Source organism: Saccoglossus kowalevskii, chromosome 16 (genome assembly GCF_978046115.1).
Source record: "Saccoglossus kowalevskii chromosome 16, keSacKowa6.1, whole genome shotgun sequence".
Lineage (NCBI taxonomy): Eukaryota > Metazoa > Hemichordata > Enteropneusta > Harrimaniidae > Saccoglossus > Saccoglossus kowalevskii.
Window position 1 is genome coordinate 20,242,572 of NC_140656.1, and position 20,456 is coordinate 20,263,027.

The 20,456-nt window shown below is 34.8% G+C and overlaps 2 protein-coding genes across 2 annotated transcripts; one reads left to right on the forward strand and one right to left on the reverse strand.

Annotated features, from left to right (window-relative positions):
- Positions 1-913: 913 nt before the first annotated feature.
- LOC102804211 (uncharacterized) lies at positions 914-12,555 on the reverse strand. Its single transcript, XM_085491199.1, has 14 exons — positions 12,442-12,555; positions 12,030-12,055; positions 10,753-10,896; positions 9,143-9,226; positions 8,874-8,957; positions 5,495-5,569; positions 5,066-5,149; positions 4,553-4,636; positions 4,148-4,231; positions 3,632-3,706; positions 3,129-3,333; positions 2,509-2,700; positions 2,102-2,401; positions 914-1,763 (listed from the first exon to the last, which is right to left on the reverse strand). Exons 1-14 carry the CDS (start codon positions 12,538-12,540, stop codon positions 1,722-1,724), a joined length of 1,578 nt encoding a protein of 525 aa, XP_085347325.1. The 5' UTR covers positions 12,541-12,555; the 3' UTR covers positions 914-1,721.
- A 75-nt stretch (positions 12,556-12,630) lies between these two features.
- LOC100372773 (heat shock 70 kDa protein 12A-like) lies at positions 12,631-17,527 on the forward strand. Its single transcript, XM_002735942.4, has 5 exons — positions 12,631-12,726; positions 13,153-13,508; positions 14,709-14,930; positions 15,600-15,780; positions 16,147-17,527. Exons 2-5 carry the CDS (start codon positions 13,176-13,178, stop codon positions 17,211-17,213), a joined length of 1,803 nt encoding a protein of 600 aa, XP_002735988.3. The 5' UTR covers positions 12,631-12,726; positions 13,153-13,175; the 3' UTR covers positions 17,214-17,527.
- Positions 17,528-20,456: the final 2,929 nt, after the last annotated feature.

Consider the following 20,456-nt stretch of genomic DNA (forward strand, 5'->3'; position numbering starts at 1 on the left):
CCACTTTGGACCGAGTTAAGTTGGACTGAGATTATACCGTTGGTCGTATTGATGATTTTGGACAATTATGTGGTATACTATAAGGTTAAAATATTGGATTGAGGGAATTTTCAACGATGTTGCTCGAATTTCATTTGCTAAGGTTATTTGAATCGTGACTCTCCCCTATTTCTGAATCGTCAAATCTTTCCCACAATTTACCCATATGCATAACATCAAATATGCCGTATCATCTCAGAATGCATTAGAAGGTGAACCTATACAACCGATTGGTACTGGATTGTCGTACACGCCCAAATGGGATGTGAAAGATGTACCCTGTGTGTTATGATCAGAATTCTATGGCAATCTGGTACTGCAGCAAATGTATATTGAATATAAAACATTTTCAATGTAATCAAGATTCAAGTCGCATGTCGCATTGCCAGTACTACCACCCGATTTCCAGATTTTTAAAACGAGTGTTTATATTAATTCTTTACTCTACATTATAGAATGGCTGTTTAAATGTGCACTCATGTGGACTATAGACCTGACAGGCGTGGCACGAAATTTTGCGTGGTGGTGGTGGGGCCGGGCGGGCGGCCTGGGGTGTGGGGTTCTGCTCACTATCCTAGGGGGTTCCAGTGGCATGCGCCCCAGAACAAAATGAAATTTACACTTCTGAAACGCTATTTCCTAACATTGAAATAAGAGTTTCAGCATGATTGTTTGTGTGTGTGTGTGTGGGGGGGGGGGGGGGTAATTTTGCCCCCCCCCCGTTCCGCCGCCACTGCCTGGCTACGGTCATTACATTATCTACGGCAAGGCACCACATCAGTCGTACCTCCGGTGTTATACATTGCCGTGGCTTTAATCAAACGATGCGTAAATCTACTCGTCCATTACAATTTGAAATTTTCCACACTTAAGATTTCTTTGCTTTATATTGTAAGTATTACTGTATATCTTTATTTATCAATCTTTCGACAAGACACATACTTTGAACAAATAAAACATTCCTATAGCATTTCTTATCTATAAACATTTTCCGCAAATCATATTATATTTTTATTAATTCATATGAACTATTTTAATACCGGCATTATAATAATCCACATTCAGACAAACTAAATATTATTCGAAAAATAATTCACCATCATATAATATTTCGTAGTGTTCTCACAAATGTGAGTCGATAGATTAATTAGTTCATCCAAATTTCAAAATATATATATATATATATGCCATGCGTTCTAGTATGTTTTGTTTATTAGGGTACAATATGGAACATTGTGTTGTTTTTTTACTGCTATTACATCGTATATTTGATTTATTAGACAAGTCCAGTAAATGTGAATGAACAAATAAAAGAAGTAGAACACAACTACGTTTAGCGAATAGTCCTTAATAATTGAAACATAATATAATAATAATTAATATAATGGATAATTTATAAGCACTTTTGATTGTTTTTTTTGTTGTTTTTTTGTGGCATGGAAGAACTATCACAACAAACACGAGGATGTGACACGAATCGTATAGAATTTATATTTGGTCGACACGTATATTCAAAATCCAGACTAATATAAGTGCTTAAATAGAGTAGTATCATGATCTTTTGCTTGGACTCCACGACCTTTAGTTATAGCGTCAGTGGTGAATTTTCCCAGCGTTGATATTCGCGACGTCTTCAAATAAATCTTGCCCAAGCTATGAGATAATGCAGCTGGATAGGGTATCTACTTCCAAAAAGATGTCCCCCTTTTTGTGATTGCTCGCTCCTGAAACAGATGGAATCTGCTTGCTTTTGAATCAACGAAAGTATCAACATAAAATGATTACGGATTGATAATAATTTATTTAATTGCAATTATTCAATTTTGATCTGATCACGTAGTAATCATTAACTCGACAATTCTCACACTAATCAACATAGTCCGTGTAACGAAAATATAAAAAAATCAAAGCCTTCCACTGTGCATACTTAACCTATATTATATACTCCAATACAAAGTCATAACAACCAACTTAATTAATTTACATAACAATATAAATTACATAATTAACAATACAAAAAGATAAATGATAATTACAGGTACATATGTATACGGTTACTTACCGGTGTCAAAATACCTTTACACATCACTCTACCGCCATCCTGTTCTCTGAGTACAGGCCATATGTACGTAAGGACTGTACTACTGGTAATGGATTCCCTTTGGATGCCAGAAAGTTCATGTTGATTTGGCATATATTTAGGTTTATTGCCATATTCTAGTGTGAGTGGCGGTGTTTGTACAACCATCCCCCAGGCAAGTCGGGCACACGATGAAATGTACTCCTTGAGTTCATTCACAATATATTTTCCGACATCTAACTTCTTGTCTTTAGCGAATGTTATAACACAGTCTGTAGTACTCTGAGAAAATCAGAAAATTCTGAATTATAACAGAATTCGCTATTTTCTAGTAGATCTTTTGATTTACTTAATCACCGACCTAAATATTTAAACCAACAAACCCCTACCTCAACAATTGGTGAAATATCACAGTTATGTGCTGTGCGCTTCAGTCCTGTATTTATCATCCCATCACAGTCAACCATATTCTCATTACCTGGCTTAATTTTAAACTTAACAAACATTACAGGCTGGGAGAGCAGTGCTTTCGCCCTGGTTTTGAACTTGACACACATTTCTGATGATTTAGTGTGAGTCACCTTTAATTGAAAAAATATAATTATGAAGTGATATTATCTAATATTCAGCTAGCGATTAGCATGTGTTCTAATTTATACCGATGATCATGAATTATTCTTTGTTCGTAACGAAGCTTTTTCATTCCTAACTGTATTATAAAATAAAAAATTGTAAATCAAAATTAATACTCAAATAATTTAAAACACTAATTAACACAGGGAAAGTTAAACTTGCTCCGTGTCAATTCTAGAAACACAGTTCCCTTCATTATAGTTTAAGCTATAGTGCTAGAATAGGTATTTTTTTAATTGAATTCGAAACTTTTAAAGTTCATCCGCATACATAAACTTTGGAAAATAAATGCACCAAGACAACAACTACATTTACGCATGATATAACGTTCGGAAGATGTTTCATTAACAAATCGCATTAAATATCGAATACTTACTTTCATTATCTCACAAGCTATAAGCTCGCTTGCTAGTTCATCACATTTTGTCTTCTTCTGTAGGAGGTCTATTGCATCCATTCTTTGACCGTCAGTGAATTCATTGTAATCAGCAGCCAGTGTCGACGGGCGAACAATGAATTCAGTGTTTTCAACCCTTGTGTGGTGGCCTGACGCAAGATTGATCTGTGCAGCTTCAGTCAATCTTGTAATAAGGTAATACAATATTTACAGTGAATACTATTCTTAACTTTAAAAACCACATTCGCAAAATAAATTACAACTACTGCATCTGAGTGACCTACATAATTAAAATGAATTTTCATATAGAAAACCCATATGTGTCAAAAAAATTAAATGTAACTTCATTTTGTTAAACAACAAAGACATTCGTATCCGATCACATAATCACAAAATACAGATACAAATATCTGGTGATTACTTCTTTCTACTGGCTATAATGGTTCAGAAAAATAATTGTGACACATGAACATAAACCACACCTTTTTTTAGTGTCCCGAATTACTATGTCTTTCTCGGACACCATCTCTTGGTATCTCATAATTTCTGTCTCTTCCCTGTATGAACAAGACAATAGATACACTGCATGAATAATAATTATGTTAATTATGTTAATAATAATATTACCATATTCATTACCTGCGCAAGCATGAAGGTAGGACATGAACTACATGGATAATTAGCCACTGCCATTGAAATTTACACTCATATTCCCTGTTCGACTCACAAGATCTTGCTCCATTTGAGGTCAAAGTTCACAATGTATGTTTGTTATAAACCACAGAGAAAATAGGCAGGGCTAAAATATATGGCGGACATGTTTTACATACTACTCACAACACATGGGCGCATTTTTGTGACAAAGTGTAAAAAGTCATGGTCACAGTATATATTCAGTAATTGGCTTCCTTTTCTAAGCCACATAATAAATGTCCTTATACAAATACGCCCTGACTGCCGTTACAATAAATTAATGTCGCCATTATGTTAATACCCACCTGCTCTTATACTCTTCTATATTGGTATTGAGTTTCTTTATTTTATTTTCTGCACTTTGTAGAGCCTTTTCTTTTTGTGATAAACTACAATATACATTAATATATGTGTAAATGCGATAACATACCCTTATTACAATAGGGAATGAATGTGTGTTTGTTATATAATTACAGGGGAACGAGTCAGGGTCCGAAGATATGGCATACTGCTCACAACACATGGGCGCATTTTCGGGACAAAGTGTAAAAAGTCATGGTCACACTATAAATATTCAGTATTGGATTACAAGAGGGAATTAGCTAGGTACTTCAAAATTGGTACACATATTTCGTATGTAACCCACATAATAAATGTCCTTATACAATAACGCCCTGACTGCCGTAACAATACATTAATGTCGCCATTACCTGCTCTTATACTCTTCAATATTGGTATTGAGTTTCTTTATTTTATTTTCTGCACTTTGTAGAGCCTTTTCATTTTGTGATAAACTACAATATACATTAATACATAAAGTACGATGAAATATAACAGAGAATAAAACAAGTATGCAAGACAATTATCACATAATTTTCATTAAAGATTGAACATCTCCTGGGTTCATTGGTGGATAGTATTCACCTTTGATAATTAACAAAAACAATCAATGACAACCTCAATTCACACGACTACCGGTAATATGGAATTGAACTACTTATGCCATCGCGTCCTAACCATTATTTGAGTGTTGATATCCGCTAAGCAGCATAAATGTTTTTTTAAATGGTTTTATTATTGTTCTCCCGCAGCATTTTTGATTGCTCAAAATCCTTTTCCATTTGTGACAACCTAGATCAAATGATGTAATGTGTTAGAGATGGTTTTAATTGTCTCAATACTTAATCAATGGTATATTGTATCGAAAGAAGTATACAAATTACCTGCGTTTCAGTTCTGTAATTTCCTTATTCTGTGTCTGAATGGTGTTTATATCTTTGGTTATTTTCTCCTTGTGCTGTTCTAAGCTGATATTAATAAGAAAAGGTCGACCACAATTAGCATATTCTTTACAGTTATTAATGATTGCAATAAATATCACACACAAAGTAAAATATGGCTTTAAATGTTATTGTAATGAGCAACTTGATGCAAATGTTCTGACTTTCGTATGCCCTAATCAGATTTTTTCACAGTATACGACCTCCAGCACGTGTTATACCGCATGATATCCATTGATGAGCCATGTCACCACGTAACCAGCTGTGTATGGTATTTTGAGTGATTATAATTTCACTATGTTCAATGGTGGGTCTAAATGGCATATTTGTTTTAACGAGCAATTTTTTTTTAATAAATGTAAATTTACTAACCAATATTTGCTATCGTTCCTTTCTCGCTCAAATTGTTCATCTTTATCCTGTATTACTTTTTTATATTCGGATATTCTGAAATGCAATAAAATACAGCACAGTTATTGGATTTCTAGTAGCAATCATTTATTACAACGTTCACAGTTTATGCCAATCAAATACTACATCCCCAAATCCAAATTTTACCAAATTGTTAGTTCGATATCATGCATGTAATTAAAATTAAACCCATTCTGTTTGTAGATTTTCCACAATAGCATCTCTTCTTTGAATCTGGTCATCAACTCTGCAATTCCAATCACATACATGCAGTGGGTAATGTAGTGTTCAGAGTAGGTGAATATTCTTGGACTAAAATATCTGTTTAATTTGTTTAAAAGATTCCTGTCATTAGTAAATAGCGCCCTCACTCAACGATATTTAGAATGAGTGGTTGGTCAAACGTTTGATGAGTCAGGTGCATCTATTGGCTAAGCTTGTTGTACATAGATGCAAATGAGTATAGGAACCATTAATGCTGTAGGATGTACTGGGAGGGGTGGTAGATTTCATGTTTGTAATGACTGGTTGTAATGCGGTATCTCGTTGTTTTCAAGATGCAGTCTGATATTTGTTGCTTTCTTGGTTGTTCAATTGTGGCTAAAATTTGTGTGGTGGGTGGAAGATGTGTTTATTGTTCATTGAGTCATTGTTTAGATACCCTGCAGCTTGAAATGGTATGGTCCAAATCCAAATTCGATATGGCGGTGTTGAATATCTGTGCGATATCGCAGTGTCGTCTAAAACCACGCATCAAAATGATTTCTGTTTATTTATTTACTGTTGTAGATCCCGAGAACTAGCCATTGAATATGATGTCGGGAATAAATGGTTTTCTGAATTTATTAATTATTGCTGGCAATATTCCAGTATGAATTGGGAGCAAACTGTGACACCAAATCTAGTCGTTGTATTGTTATGCTTCTAAAATATTTTTTTTTTTTAAATAAAATAAATTAAATAGAAATATTATGTGTATTTTTGTATGTGGAAACATGGCTGGCCCACTCAAAAATATAAAGAAGTGTGGTCTGCAGTTCTTTCTTATTTAATTTTTTTATTTGTGAAAAAACTGGTATTTTACAGAGTGTAAACAATAAAACACTCACAGTGCAAGGCTAGTTCACCAACATGTCTATTCTCTTGCTTGAGTGTGAAAGTACATGGTTTAGTGACTACCTCTTATATTTTTAAATTTTAGAATTTCTTTTATTTGGGAAGGTTCTTCTATAAAAATAGAACAGATATATATATTGTTCTAAAATCTAGACGAAGTACGCTTTTGAGGGGAATAGATGGGGTCATGCTACTCATTGGGACTACATGTTAATTAACTAGCTCGGGCAGAAATGTGGGGAGGTCGAAGTCAAAGACTTATTTTTTTACAATTATTTAGGTCTGTCGACAGGGGACAAAATCAACTAAAGAGAAATGAAATTGAAATCCACATAAGTGTATGCGACGACATCGTTAACTAGTAGAAGAAACGACTCACACATACAAATATGAGATTACTGTAAAATGACTAATTTTCACTGAGTTTAAATTTCGCTGATTGACCATTTCAGGCATATTCAGTGGGTTTTAAATTCACTGTTTTATCATTTAGACAATGTGTTCTGTGCTAAATTTTACATATTCACTGGGTTTTAATTTAGCGCATTTTTCAGTCAGCGAAATATATTAAGCAAAATTAAAACCCAGTGAATAATTAACCCTTTTACAGTATTACGAGAATACCTCAAAGTATGCACGAAGACCGACACCCTGGGGGGGGGGGGTACTTGCAAAAAATACTGACAGGGGTGTGTAGCTGATTGTTTGAAACCCCTACTCTTTATCAGAAAGAAATAAACTCAAATAGCCTACCCATTTTCAGACAAACTCTGGATATTTGACACCCCTATCCAGACAGTAAGCATAAATGGTACCAAGGGAAAAGCAGGTTGACTCCCGGAGATGGACTTTGATGATCGAAATGAAATTACAGATCAGCTTCATTATCCTGGTTGTTGGATTACTCAAGCTCTAGAGACAGTCTTTTGAAAATATGGACTCATTTTTAGACAGAATTAATGAAAAAAGGATACCCCATTTCAGACAGACAGTGTAAAATAACATACCCCTTTTCAGACAGAAGTGGCGAATTTAGGAGCCCTTTTGGCGGCACATATACATATAGGACTTCAATGTGAGTACTCCTCCGGGACCGACACGCAGCGGAGGTCAATGCGTGGCGTACTGTTTGAGTGCATACTTTGAGGTATTCTTGTAATAATCATATTATTGTACATCTTTATGCATGTTTATGCAAAACGTTTTGAACACCTTTAGCGAACTTTTTTGTGTGACGTTGGTCAAACCCTGGTGGCAGCCATGTTTGTTGTTATTATTAGAGGACGTTTACGCGCGTAATAATTCCATATTTGGAATTCGCATTTCCTTACACGATAGGATGAACATATCTCGTAAAATTCCGCGTTACAATAACAAATGTGCTAGATTTAAATGAATAAATTTAGTAAGGATTTGAAATGAACAAATAATATAACACATCGTTTGCTTTTAAAATATAAGACCTAGAAAACAACATCGCTGCTTTCAAACAAGTGATTTACTCATTTATATATTTTTGAATTGCTTTGTTATCTTGTTCTTGCATGTCTGCCTTCTTTTCAAAATTGCGTATTCTATATAATCAATTAAATAAAATAAATGAATGAATGAATGAATAACGCTTTCAAGTTATTTTGATGAGAGATGCTGAATTTCGAGTTACGCCCATATTTTAGAAATAACGCCATTTTTTTTCCAAAATAAACACGCCAAAGTTGAAACTCGATGTTCACTTAACAGTTTACAGAACTTCAACTTACGGGCAACATAGATGTTTTTTTAAGTTCAAATTTAGTAATACGAATTTTAATTAACAATTAAACGACCTTTGAGTACCAAAACAAATAAATATAGATTTTGGTTTGTTTAACTGTTAACAGAAGTTTGGGTTGATAAATGTAGGCGTTCAATAATAAACAAATTCTTTAAAATGTATTTTACTCTAACTCGAAGCTCCGGTTATTGAACATTGAGTACAATTTGGTCGTGCTTTTTTGTAACCTGATGTTTACGTAACTTGATAATTCGTATCCCGAACAATTCAGCATCTACTTTGATGACTATTTCAGAATCTTTATGGATGGCATATTGAGAGTTAAATAATTTGACAAAGCCAAGTTGTAGTCTATTTGATGCTACATGGACATTTGAACAACTCACATTTCACTGAATAATTGAAATACAATTTAAAATGAACTCAAATTAAAATTTGACCGACACTCACTGGTTCTCATATTCTTGGATTTTACTTTCCATCTTTTTAATATCCTGTTCTTTTTGGTATATATTCTGTTTAATTTCACTCGTCCTAAAATACAAAACAAGTGTCACTCATATGTACGTGTTGACAGGACACTAATAGTACAATCATTGCAGTTTCAAAATTTGAGTATTATTATTAAAATTCAATGGAATTACTCCATCGGAGAAAATACTCAAAGCAAACTATGATTGAAATAATTGTGACAAAATATGAACTTCAAAGATACGTACTGAATTTCATTCCTAGTTTTTAGTTTATCCATTTCTTGTATATGTGTCATTCCCATTCTTGTCTCCTTAGGTTGTTTTGCTAGTCTTCAAAATAACAATTGAAAGACGTATGTGTAATATATGTCAGCATTCGGAGATGAACAGTTAAAAATAATTAATTTGCGCAACAGTCATGTAAAGTGAATTCTTTTATTGCATTTTAAAATCACATATTCACCATATCATATCTAAAAACCCTGAAATAAATTGTGTGAAGCATGGTCCTCTGCGGTTGTGGATTGTCTAGTTAAAGTTGTAAAGATATCTGCTGACCATTCCTCCCGACGTTAACATTAACAAATCACCTTTCTTAGTTGACTCAATGCATTATATTTCAACCAAATTAAAAATTCGATTTTCAAAAACGAAATTAATACAATGAATCATAATGAACGGTCATGCAAAATTAAACAAAATTTTTAAAATATCGAAATTCACAGACAGTTAGTTCGATATGTGCTTGCTTTCAAATGTAACTTGTTTTGCCGCTTTTTCGAGTCCCCTGTAATTCTTTATTAATTATATTGTATATAATAAAATATTACGATGCTAAGGAAAAAAGCCCACACTGCACATGTGTTGTATACTAATACAATATTATAATGGCAGAGGGGCGCGACGCTTTGCAACGACTGTGGCTATTCAATTGTGTTTGGTTTCAAGTATCAAATCATATCACATAGTACAAAAGTATATACACAATTAAATGAAAATGTGAGTTTCCACAAAATTGATTATTATTATTATTATTATTTAATGAAATTACTCAATCGGAGAAAAGACAAACAGAATCCTGGATCTTATGTAACAAGTATATGTACTATATGCCAGCACTCGAAGGAGAACAGTTAACATTGTTATTGTTATAACATTCATTTTTCTTAAAAATAAAATTAATATAATGAATCATAATAAACGATACGCAGAAGTGAATAAAATCTAGAAACACCACGGATAATTAGTTTGTTTATAAGTGTGCTTGCTTTGAAATCTAAAATGTTTTGACGTTTTTTTCAAAAAATCCCACACCGCACTATATACTAATACAATATTAAGACAGCAAAGGGGAAAACCATATCACATAGAAAAACATATATACACACAAACAAATGGTAAGCTGAGTTTTCACACTCCAATATAGAGACACTAAGTTTCAAATTTTGGCAGATTATTAAAATTGTATTCAAAGCAGTGTCATATATACGTCGATGAACATATATCTTAGCAAAACGAAGAGAAGAGTTTAGGAAACAGATAAGAAAAAGATATGCTTAATTTTGTTACATATTATCTGTTACTTAGTCTATGTTTTGATTTTTTCGTATGTTACATTAGGTAAATCCTTGCAACTGCATGACAAGTGTGTCGTACTAATCACGTATACAATATAATACATTTAAATGTAATTATTTTTCATTGTTGTTAAGTTATCGTTGTACGAAATTTTACGGTAAGTGGCGTGTAATATTTAATATTTTTATTTCAAGTAAAAATTACTTTATTTCACATGTTTGCATACTGATATGCATATGTTAACACAGTTTAAATATTTTATATAAGCATGTACTCACCGAGTTTCGAGTTCTTTTATTTTTCTCTCTTTCTTTCCAATTATGTCGTTTAGCTTACCTAGCTCACGTCGGTGAATATCACAAATAGAATCACGAAACTCGTTCGATAGTTTGTAGATATGTTTCTCGGACTCACTTGTTTCCCTATAGTTGGATGCAACACAGTTATTTGGTAGTCATTGGTAGCTGAGAGTTTTCTATGGCACGCGATTCACTGTTATAATTCCGATGTACTTTTATGTCAACTTATGTGTGACAGCTATTGCAACAATATCGTCATATATAGCCTCTCTTTGAAATAGATGCATATTGATTGACACTGAGCTAATCAATCATCAATCATTTTATGATAAAAGGCTTCTATATTGCAAACAGACTGTATGTGTGGCGATAGCGGTCACACGTAACGAAAGCTCTGACGGTGTACTGCATTGGTTAGAAAATGAAGAAATGTTAATGTAAAAAAACAATTAAAAAACTATAGTAAATCAAATAAATAAATTAGATGAAAATGGAAGGACATCATGGGCCACTGAAATTAAAAAAATACTTCATATGTACGGCTTTGGTATGGTTTGGATATCCCAGGGCTTGGGGGATGTAAACTTGTTTTTGGTACAGTTCAAGCAGCGGGTAATTGATATTCATAGACAGGATTGGTACAGTGAAATATGTTGCACTGCCAAACCAAGGTCATATTGTAGTTTTAAAACCATGCTTGAACCAGAAAGATATCTTTTTGTAGTCACAGAGGCTAAACACAGACATGCTCTAGTACGTATTCGCTGTTCTAGTCATAGATTGCACATTGAAGAGGGGCGCTATACAGGGTAGGAAATTGATGAAATAATATGCGAGTTTTGTTTATCTAATGTAAAGGACGAATACCATTTTGTTCTTATTTGCCCATTATTTCACTCTATGAGGAAACAGTAAATTCCTGAGTATTTTGGGCATCTTCCCAATTCAGAAAAACATTACAGTCTAATGCGCTCAAAATCAGCAAAGGTACTACGTAATCTTGGTAAATTTCTACATAAAGCATTCAACCTTAGAAGGGAGTTTTCGTTACTTTCGGTATAAGAATTTAATAAACATTATAAATAAATAAATAAATAAATTAAAGTCCAATCCAATTATTTTACATCAAAGTTATTATGTGTCGACCATAATCAACAAAATGCTTATTCCATATAACAAACAAAACATGGTATTTATTGATATCGCAAGTTATCCCTCAACCATGTCTCTTTGATATCAATATGATGCATACTTACATGTTATTGACGTTTGAATTATCCTTCTAAGGAGATAAGAAAAGAAAAAAGGTTATTATAGATACTAAAAATGAGCTCAACATGATATGCTTACCGCCCTCTAGTGGTAACTAATGACGTGTCATGGACTTCATTGTAAACTGACACACTCACAATCCATTGTCCATGTATCCCTCAAACACCGAAAGGATAAAACGATGCATATCAAAAAAACGAACGTCCGATTCACATATATAAGACAATTATCCATACAAATATTTGTGTTTTTTTAAAGACGCACCACAAAGCATCCCGAAGATAGGAAGGGATAACAAATGTAATAAAACAAAAACAACAAAACATTGTACAGGAAGCCATGCATATTCTTAGTTTCAACACTGTAGATTACAGCCAAGACAGATGTGACACTTACCTTGTGGTGAAACAGCTTGGTATACGTTACGACTGAATCGTGTACATTCAAATATGTGACAGTGCTGAAATGCTTATGTGTTATATTTTGGTTCACCATTTCCTGGAAACTGGGGAATTTCCCATGACGTGTCCATTACAGAATAATTCGCCGAATTGATGAGTGTACTTTAGCTAGAGAATAAAAGCATACGATTGGTGCGCAGAAATATACCCACTCACAAAGCACAACTGGTCACTGTGGTTGAGCGAGCAGTTAGTTTTCTTCTGAAAAGAATTAAGCCAGGTAAGACAATTACTTTCGAGATGATTTTAGCAACAAGTTTTGTAATATCATTTATGAAAACAGATAATAGGCAGCACTGACAATTTTGCTTTACATCAGATGTGTCAAAAATGATGATCAACAAAAGAATCAGAAAAACTTACACTCCGAATACCGCAAATTACTGCGAGCACAATATAGCAGACGAGGTGCTGAAGAATACTATAACTTTTCGGTATTAATACGTCCGCCATATTGAAAAAACACGTCATCGACATTTCTTATTTTGCATTTGATTGAAAACTGTGACTTAGAGTCATACTAACATATGTATTTTATTATTAAAACAATATTACGTAATTACACCAACAGAAATAACCGTGATTATCGGCCACTACGAATTAATTGCAAATTTAATGATTTTAATGATGAAATGATTGTTTTCAGTTACGTCATTTTATCTCGACAAAATGGCGTCGATGTCAGCGTTGACACTCAAGGAACAGAGATATCTCGTCGTGGTCTCAATCGATTTTGGTACGACATACAGTGGATTCGCCTTCGCCTTCAACCACGAATACAAAGGCGCCGTGAGAGATATTCAACTTTGCAAACCATGGACCAGTGAAGTAGGTGCGAGTACGTTCAAGGCTCCGACCTGTGTGTTGCTAAACTCGGACAAAAAATTTGTGGCATTTGGTTATGAAGCTAAAGAAACCTACTCCGAACTCTCAGTTGAAGACAAAACGCACTACTATTTTGACAAGTTCAAAATGGCATTGTATAAAGAAGGACTTGACAAGGTAATCACAGAATGTATCATTGATTTATTAAAATGGCATTTGTTTTCAATACTTTACCCATGCATATGATTCCGGGGAGGGGGGTCACACTGGCCTTTCAGTTTCGTAGGGGTGTTTGGTATTATAACCCCAGTTCCCATCATACACCATTTTCACCTCAAAAACCATACCCCCTTATAGACCAAACAGTTATTTTGTATATCCCATTAAAAACTAAATTGTTCAATAAAATTCAATCAATAAAAGTACTAAAACTCAGGTAAATAAATTCAAAAAAAGAGGCTTCATTCCCTGGCCCATCCAAGAGAGGCAAACCTGGTATTGGACCTAAAGGCAAGCAAATCTATACCCAATTCTAGACCAAGCAGCTATAAATTACGACCCCAAAAGGCGGCACGTGCACTTCTCAATAATGTGATTTGCATTAAGTGCCCCCGGGATATGATTCCCATCTTTGCTTTATGCCAGAGTATGCTTGAATGGTAACTAAGGGAGCGTGGGTTCGATAGACGGGGCTGTCTGCTCGCTCAGCGATGTACAGAACTTTTATACACCACAGATCACGCATCTTAGGCTAGCTTAAAATACCTATTTCATCTAATACTTGTGTTCTCAGTCCAAATAAACAGTTTATATGAACTGTGTATATGTACAATTTCACTAACGGGAGAGGCGTTTAGTGTTTGACAGAGGGGAACATGTGGAAAGGACGCACTACAGTAAATCCTGTTATACATGGTGATCAGTGAGTCGTCTTTGTCTATTTAAGGTTTTCAAGTAATAATAAATTATACTAGGCTCTCTAGATCAAATAAATATTGCATTCCCATGGCTTGTTTGAATAAAGTAAAGTGGTCGGTGACCGAATGTAAATAACGCCTCTCTGATAACCCCTTGAAATCATGGCTAGGTTCAACGCTTTTGAGTCCTTTTGGTAGGAGTAGCTCGCTACTAATTTGCACTATGCCCCTGCCCCAACATTTACCATGACAGTTAGATTTCAATGAGTTTGATTTATCAAAATCAAAAGACAGCTACGATCTAAACAAACACAGATTAACATCTCCTTTATCTCATTTGCATTATACAAAATCTGCATGGCGAAATGTTGGAATGCTTATTTTATTTTTGTTGTGTACCCTATTGTGAACCTGTGTCACAATCTGACGCGATGCCTATATCTTCTTTATTGATATTCAGGTTATCGACACTGAAGTAGAACTGACTGCAGCAAACGGGCATAGTATGAAAGCTGTGAAAGTGTTTTCACACGCAATTCATTACTTGAAAATGGAGGCTTTGAAAGTGATTACAGAAACGACCGGCGTGGAGTTCAAAGGTGAAGAAGTCCAATGGGTACTCACCGTTCCTGCTATCTGGGGTCAAGCATCCAAACAATTCATGAGAGAAGCTGCTTATCAGGTAACACAATGTTGAATGGAAAATATTTTTGCCAATAATGATTTTTTACAGTGTCGTCTCACTCGTAGTATTTCGTATTTAGCAATAAGATGATATTTTAACCACCTTTTAAAAAAATGAGGCCGCAGAAGTTTATGTGGTCACCTATATATTAGACTATCTGACAATATCGAAACAGAGGGGCAAGTTGTGTCAAGGTTGTTTTAAAACGGGGGAGTCGTCACCCGCGCATGCATCAGATGGCCATAGCGTGTCATTGTTTACAAACAAGCGTCTACCCATGAGCCTTTGTGTTTTTAGCGTGTGTCGTTATCGTCGCTTGGGACTCAATGCCCGCGCGTGCGCAGATGACGACCCTTCCGCTTTAAATTTAAACTTAACAGATATATGTTTGCTAATTTGCATAATATACCTATTTAACCAGAGTTATGTGGTGGCATGTTTTATTCATTATTAATTGAAAAAAAACAAACAAACAAATTGTTTCTTGAGTGATGTTTTAGTATTACAAGTGGCAATAATGTAGATGACGCATGCGTATTGAATTACTTATACGTAACACACCTTCACTAGCGTGTGTTAATTAATTAATCACAAGAGCGTGTTTTTATCATACAATATTGTAATTCAACTAACTAATATTGTATTATCCATATGGAATAATTTCAGGCTAACGTAGCATCTAGAGATCACGATAAGCAGTTGATCATTGCTTTGGAACCTGAAGCGGCGTCCTTGCACTGTATAGAGAGTCCCATGGCTGGATTTGTAAATGGTAAAGAACATGGTGTTAAATGCTCAGATGTTGTCGCCAGGCCAGGAACCTCGTACATGATAGTGGATTGTGGTGGTGAGTAATATAATTCGTTGTGTACACGTGTCCGCATTGTAGATAGTCTAATTGACTATGCTAATACGTTATCATGCTTTAATTTGGTTACAAGTGTTTGTCACTAGAATAAAAGTCGACTGAAGTTGTGGTCAAATCCTAAATAATAATGAATATGGAATGAATGACAAATAATGATAAAGGAAGCACAAGTTTGTATCTTCACCTACGTTATAACCTAATTCATCCCCTATGGTCAATACAACATTTTGCACTTCGTGTATTTCAGTTACTAGTTATTCTAATAGAAATTCTAGGTAGAAATTGATAGATTGATAGTATGTTAGTAACATGCAATAACTATCTATTTTATATCACTTTTAACAGGAGGAACAGTGGACATAACCATGCATCGCATAACGAGTGACAAAAAACTGATGGAGATTCATAAAGCAACAGGAGGCCCATTCGGAGGAGCGCAGGTTGACGAAGAATTTGAAAAGTTATTAAAAAAGATTTTCGGGGAAAAATTCATTCTCGATTACAAGAACGAATATCCGCCAGACTGGTTGCGAATTATTATGGAATTTGAAATGAAAAAGACTCTTGATAGAATAAGCAAAGGTAACGACTCAAGAATCCGCCTGCCTTATACATTCACCGAATTTCATACAAAACAACTCAAAACATCAATGGCGAAATCAATCGAGAAATGTTATCCCGAGGGTAAGGTAAAAATAAATAAAGAATATCTAGTCCTAAATTCAGAAATCATGAAAACATTGTTTAAGCCAGCAATTGGTGGAATTGTTAAATTGATGGGTGAATTACTATCAAAAAAAGAGTTGGAGGAAGTGAAATGTATTTTCCTAGTTGGCGGATTCTCGGAGTCGCTTCTTTTGCAAGCAGAAATTAATAAACAATTTTCGAAATATAAAATACTGGTTCCACGGGATGCTAATTTGGCAGTAGTTAAGGGAGCTATTTTATTTGGCCAAAATCCGCATAGAATTCAAATGAGAATTTCAAAATTAACATATGGTTGTGAAATTTGCTCTGTATTTGATCCCAGCAAACACGACCCTGATCGCACTTTCAAAACCGAAGATGGCGATCTGTATGCCGAGGGTCTCTTTCACAGATTGGTCAAAGTAAACGAAAAGATCTGGCTTGGTAAAACCATTAAGTATACATTCCAGCCAATTCATGGCGACCAGTCGGAATTTGAATTTCTATTCTATGTAACGGAGAAAGATGATGCTCTGTATATTGATGATGACCATGTGAGAAAAGAGGAAACTAAAATTGTTGTTAAGTCACCTCATGTAAGCATGGGTAAAAACCGTGACATAGATCTAAAAATAGAGTTTGCTGACACAGAGATAAGGGCTACTGCTATTGATACAGTGTCTGGCGAAGTGACTATGACGCATTTGGAGCTGGAAGCCCGCTAATGTGTATAACTCCAGTCTAAAAGACAGACATATTTACTCTTGGTGATTTCTAAAATACTTCCTGAGAAGTGTTATTGTTTGTTTTATTGAGAAAAAATATTTTTGGGTTTAGAATATATAATAAGATCAGTAATTGACCACGTTGAATAATATTTCGACTCACAGTTAGTTATAATTTTAAGTTTATTTTTTATGAGTGGGGCTCCCGTGAAACTGTATGCAACGCTTATGTTACGATTTTTTTCAAATAACTACATTGTATATTGTTAAATTGTTAATCATTAATTAAATTAAATACATTTCTAAACATGTAATTTCAAATATGTTTTTGTTTGTTTATTTCGTTTTATTTTATTATATATGAGAAATGTTATTTCTTGATGTATGTGTACTAGACAAATCGCGAGGTCATTGATCATATGCTGAATGGCACCAGACCCCCCCCCCCCGTGGCGTTACAATACTGTCAAAATGCCATGATTCAATAAATTAATAGTTTTTAGGACAACAGACGTGCATTTTCAAGACAAAACATAGACAATATTATTTGTGAACTCTCAATAAGAATATATTTCAGATATTGACACACATTAAAAGGTACCACGTTATTATCTCACTAATCATCAACATTCATTATTTTAATCAAAACGTCATGTTATATAAGAACATAAAACAGGAATATTGACAAACTAAGTAGACACAATATAATAATTTGTACACCCTGAGACGAGTTATCGAGGAGAAACTTTAAATTGAAAGTGGTCCCGTGTCCAGGGAATATTTGGGAAATAAACAATCCATTGAGGCATCGCGTCACGAAAAGCTTCTTTATGCGAGTGCCTCGCGGGAACAAAATTGGGGGGGGGGGTGAGAATATGTATGTTTATAGCGATTGTCTCACTCACCGAAACCACACACAACCTATGACATACTTGAGTCTGTATAACGTGACCTCTTTTCACAAACCTCAAAATGACACATACATTCGCAGAAATGATGAGTATCGGGTAAGTCGAACCTTCACAGAAACAGTGACACTGTAAATATACATCAATCTACAGTTACACGTGGCGGACTTTCCGATTGATTTGTATCTGGATGTTGATTGAGCAGTGACGAGATATTTGGATAAAACAAAAATTGCTAGGTGCATTTAATAATTATCTCAGCTGAATTATTTTATTCCGATCTTAATCTCTTGTGAATACTTTGCTTTGTGAATACTAATTCTAAACAAACTCTCATGAGGCAAATGCGAATAACCACCAGTTTTCCCAATTCAATCAAGAGTTTAAATCACGGAGCCCAATTTATTTGCGATAATAATTCTCGCGGTGTTTCCCATAATTGCCATTCGTCCGTAGTGCTTAACTAGGATGTGTATGATACTCACACGTAATTGAGCGTTGTGTGCGTGGGCGTAATCTCGTTTGGCAGATAACATCTACACTGTAGGTACCCAAAATGAACTCTTTACCCGACCCACGGCCTTTTTATATTCAGTACATAGAAAAAATATACATAATTGCCACCACTACTGATTTAATACCACATATATGTTAATACAATTGATTACCCCAAGGCGGTCATAATATTTTATTCTCGCGAACACGATATGGGTACGTTACGATGTCTAGGCACCCTTATATTTTCATGTTGCCAAGCGGCAGTACGCTTTTATGATACAGTAGTCAAAATGATGCACCCGTGTGCTTCCGCGTATTGGACAGAATCATTTAAAGAAATACAGTCACGCACATTAGTGGTGTAGCAGAGGCGGCGGCACAGAATTTTACATCATGGAGGGGCGAGATTTGGTCACCAGCCTTATTAGGGGGTCCGGGGCATGTTCCCCTTAAAATTTGAAATCTAGACCCTCTGAAACGCTATTTCCTGCATTTTGAAGGGCAAATTTTGCTGACAAAAAAGTTTTGAGCTTTATTTTAGAGGATCGACGCCCCCAAAATGCTGTTGTCCCTCTCCGTGCCGCCGACACTGTGTAGTCGGAATGGGGATACGTGAGAATATTACTCATTATTAAAATTTGAGCGGCATATTCACAATTTAATTTTTGAACAAAAATGTGTTCATGTATTACTTGTTTGTGACTATAAAAATCAATCACCTGATATAAATCGACGAAGGTTACCGATATAGCAGACGACTTGTTTGGCAGATACAGAGGCTTTCTTATATTGCATTTTCGTTATTCTCACCTCCCCAATGACTCGGTCGTTGAAATAGTCGAGGTCACAGACAGTTCATCATACTTAAGCTGCCGCTAGTCTACAGAAACAATGATTACGTTGACCTGACAGTGATACGAAATTCGTAGAATACTTGAATCGATGGCGTGAACAGTGTTTGGAGAACGTGGGCTAAAATTACCACTATTGTTCTGGTTTTGTCTTCTTTGTTCAGTTGGTTTCGCTTAGTAACAGATTTAGCAATGACGCGGCAGTTGGATAAACCGATGATTCATCGAGATACGCGTAATCACGACCTAAAGTGAATTCAATTACACGGGTCTATAGAGCCGATTGAATGCGACCCTCACAATGTATTATTATATGCATTATGTGTTACGTTATTATAGATGAACGTTATTATGATAGCTAGTTTCACACTTTTACCTCGAAGGTCGTCAAATAGTCTAAATGAAAACGGCTAAACATGGAACACAAAAAAAACATTGACCTCTGACGTACCACGAACATGGTGATACGTGATTTCGTAGAAAGTATGGCTATATACATTCATTGGAATTAATCAACTCGAGTGTGCGACGCATGTATACTGATAGGTTTTGTTCGTGTTAGACAGGGATCGGAAGGATTTTGTTTTCATAGAAATTATTTGTAGTCGGAATATTGCAAGAAACAACAAACCGATGCCCGTAATTTTTAGAAATTCGACAAATATGTATTACTCTCCTGTGTAATGTTTAAACGTGAAAGGAACACTTTTATTCAATAATAAAATCATCTATTCTATTCTATTCTAATTCTAATTCTAATTCTATTCTATTCTATTCTATTGTATTCTATTCTATTCTATTCTATTCTATTCTATTCTATTCTATATCGCACATATATTCATTTAATAATTTAATTCAAGGTGGCTGAATAGCGGCTATTTTAATAGAATCTGACATTCCTGAACCGGATTTTGGACATGTATAGTTGTTTCGTTCAAACTTGGCACAAACAATGAACAACATAGAACCCTGATAATGCACGTCTG

Bases quoted from the DNA above. Each gene is read 5' to 3' on its own strand.
- LOC102804211 (XM_085491199.1), bottom strand. From the start codon at position 12,540: ATGGTGAACCAAAATATAACACATAAGCATTTCAGCACTGTCACATAT. The intron at 4,637-5,065 runs GTAATTTGTATA...TGTATATTGTAG, and splicing joins ATTACAGAACTGAAACGCAG to TTTATCACAAAATGAAAAGG. The intron at 2,402-2,508 runs GTAGGGGTTTGT...TGATTTTCTCAG, and splicing joins ATATTTCACCAATTGTTGAG to AGTACTACAGACTGTGTTAT.
- LOC100372773 (XM_002735942.4), top strand. From the start codon at position 13,176: ATGGCGTCGATGTCAGCGTTGACACTCAAGGAACAGAGATATCTCGTC. The intron at 13,509-14,708 runs GTAATCACAGAA...ATTGATATTCAG, and splicing joins ATAAAGAAGGACTTGACAAG to GTTATCGACACTGAAGTAGA. The intron at 15,781-16,146 runs GTGAGTAATATA...CACTTTTAACAG, and splicing joins CATGATAGTGGATTGTGGTG to GAGGAACAGTGGACATAACC.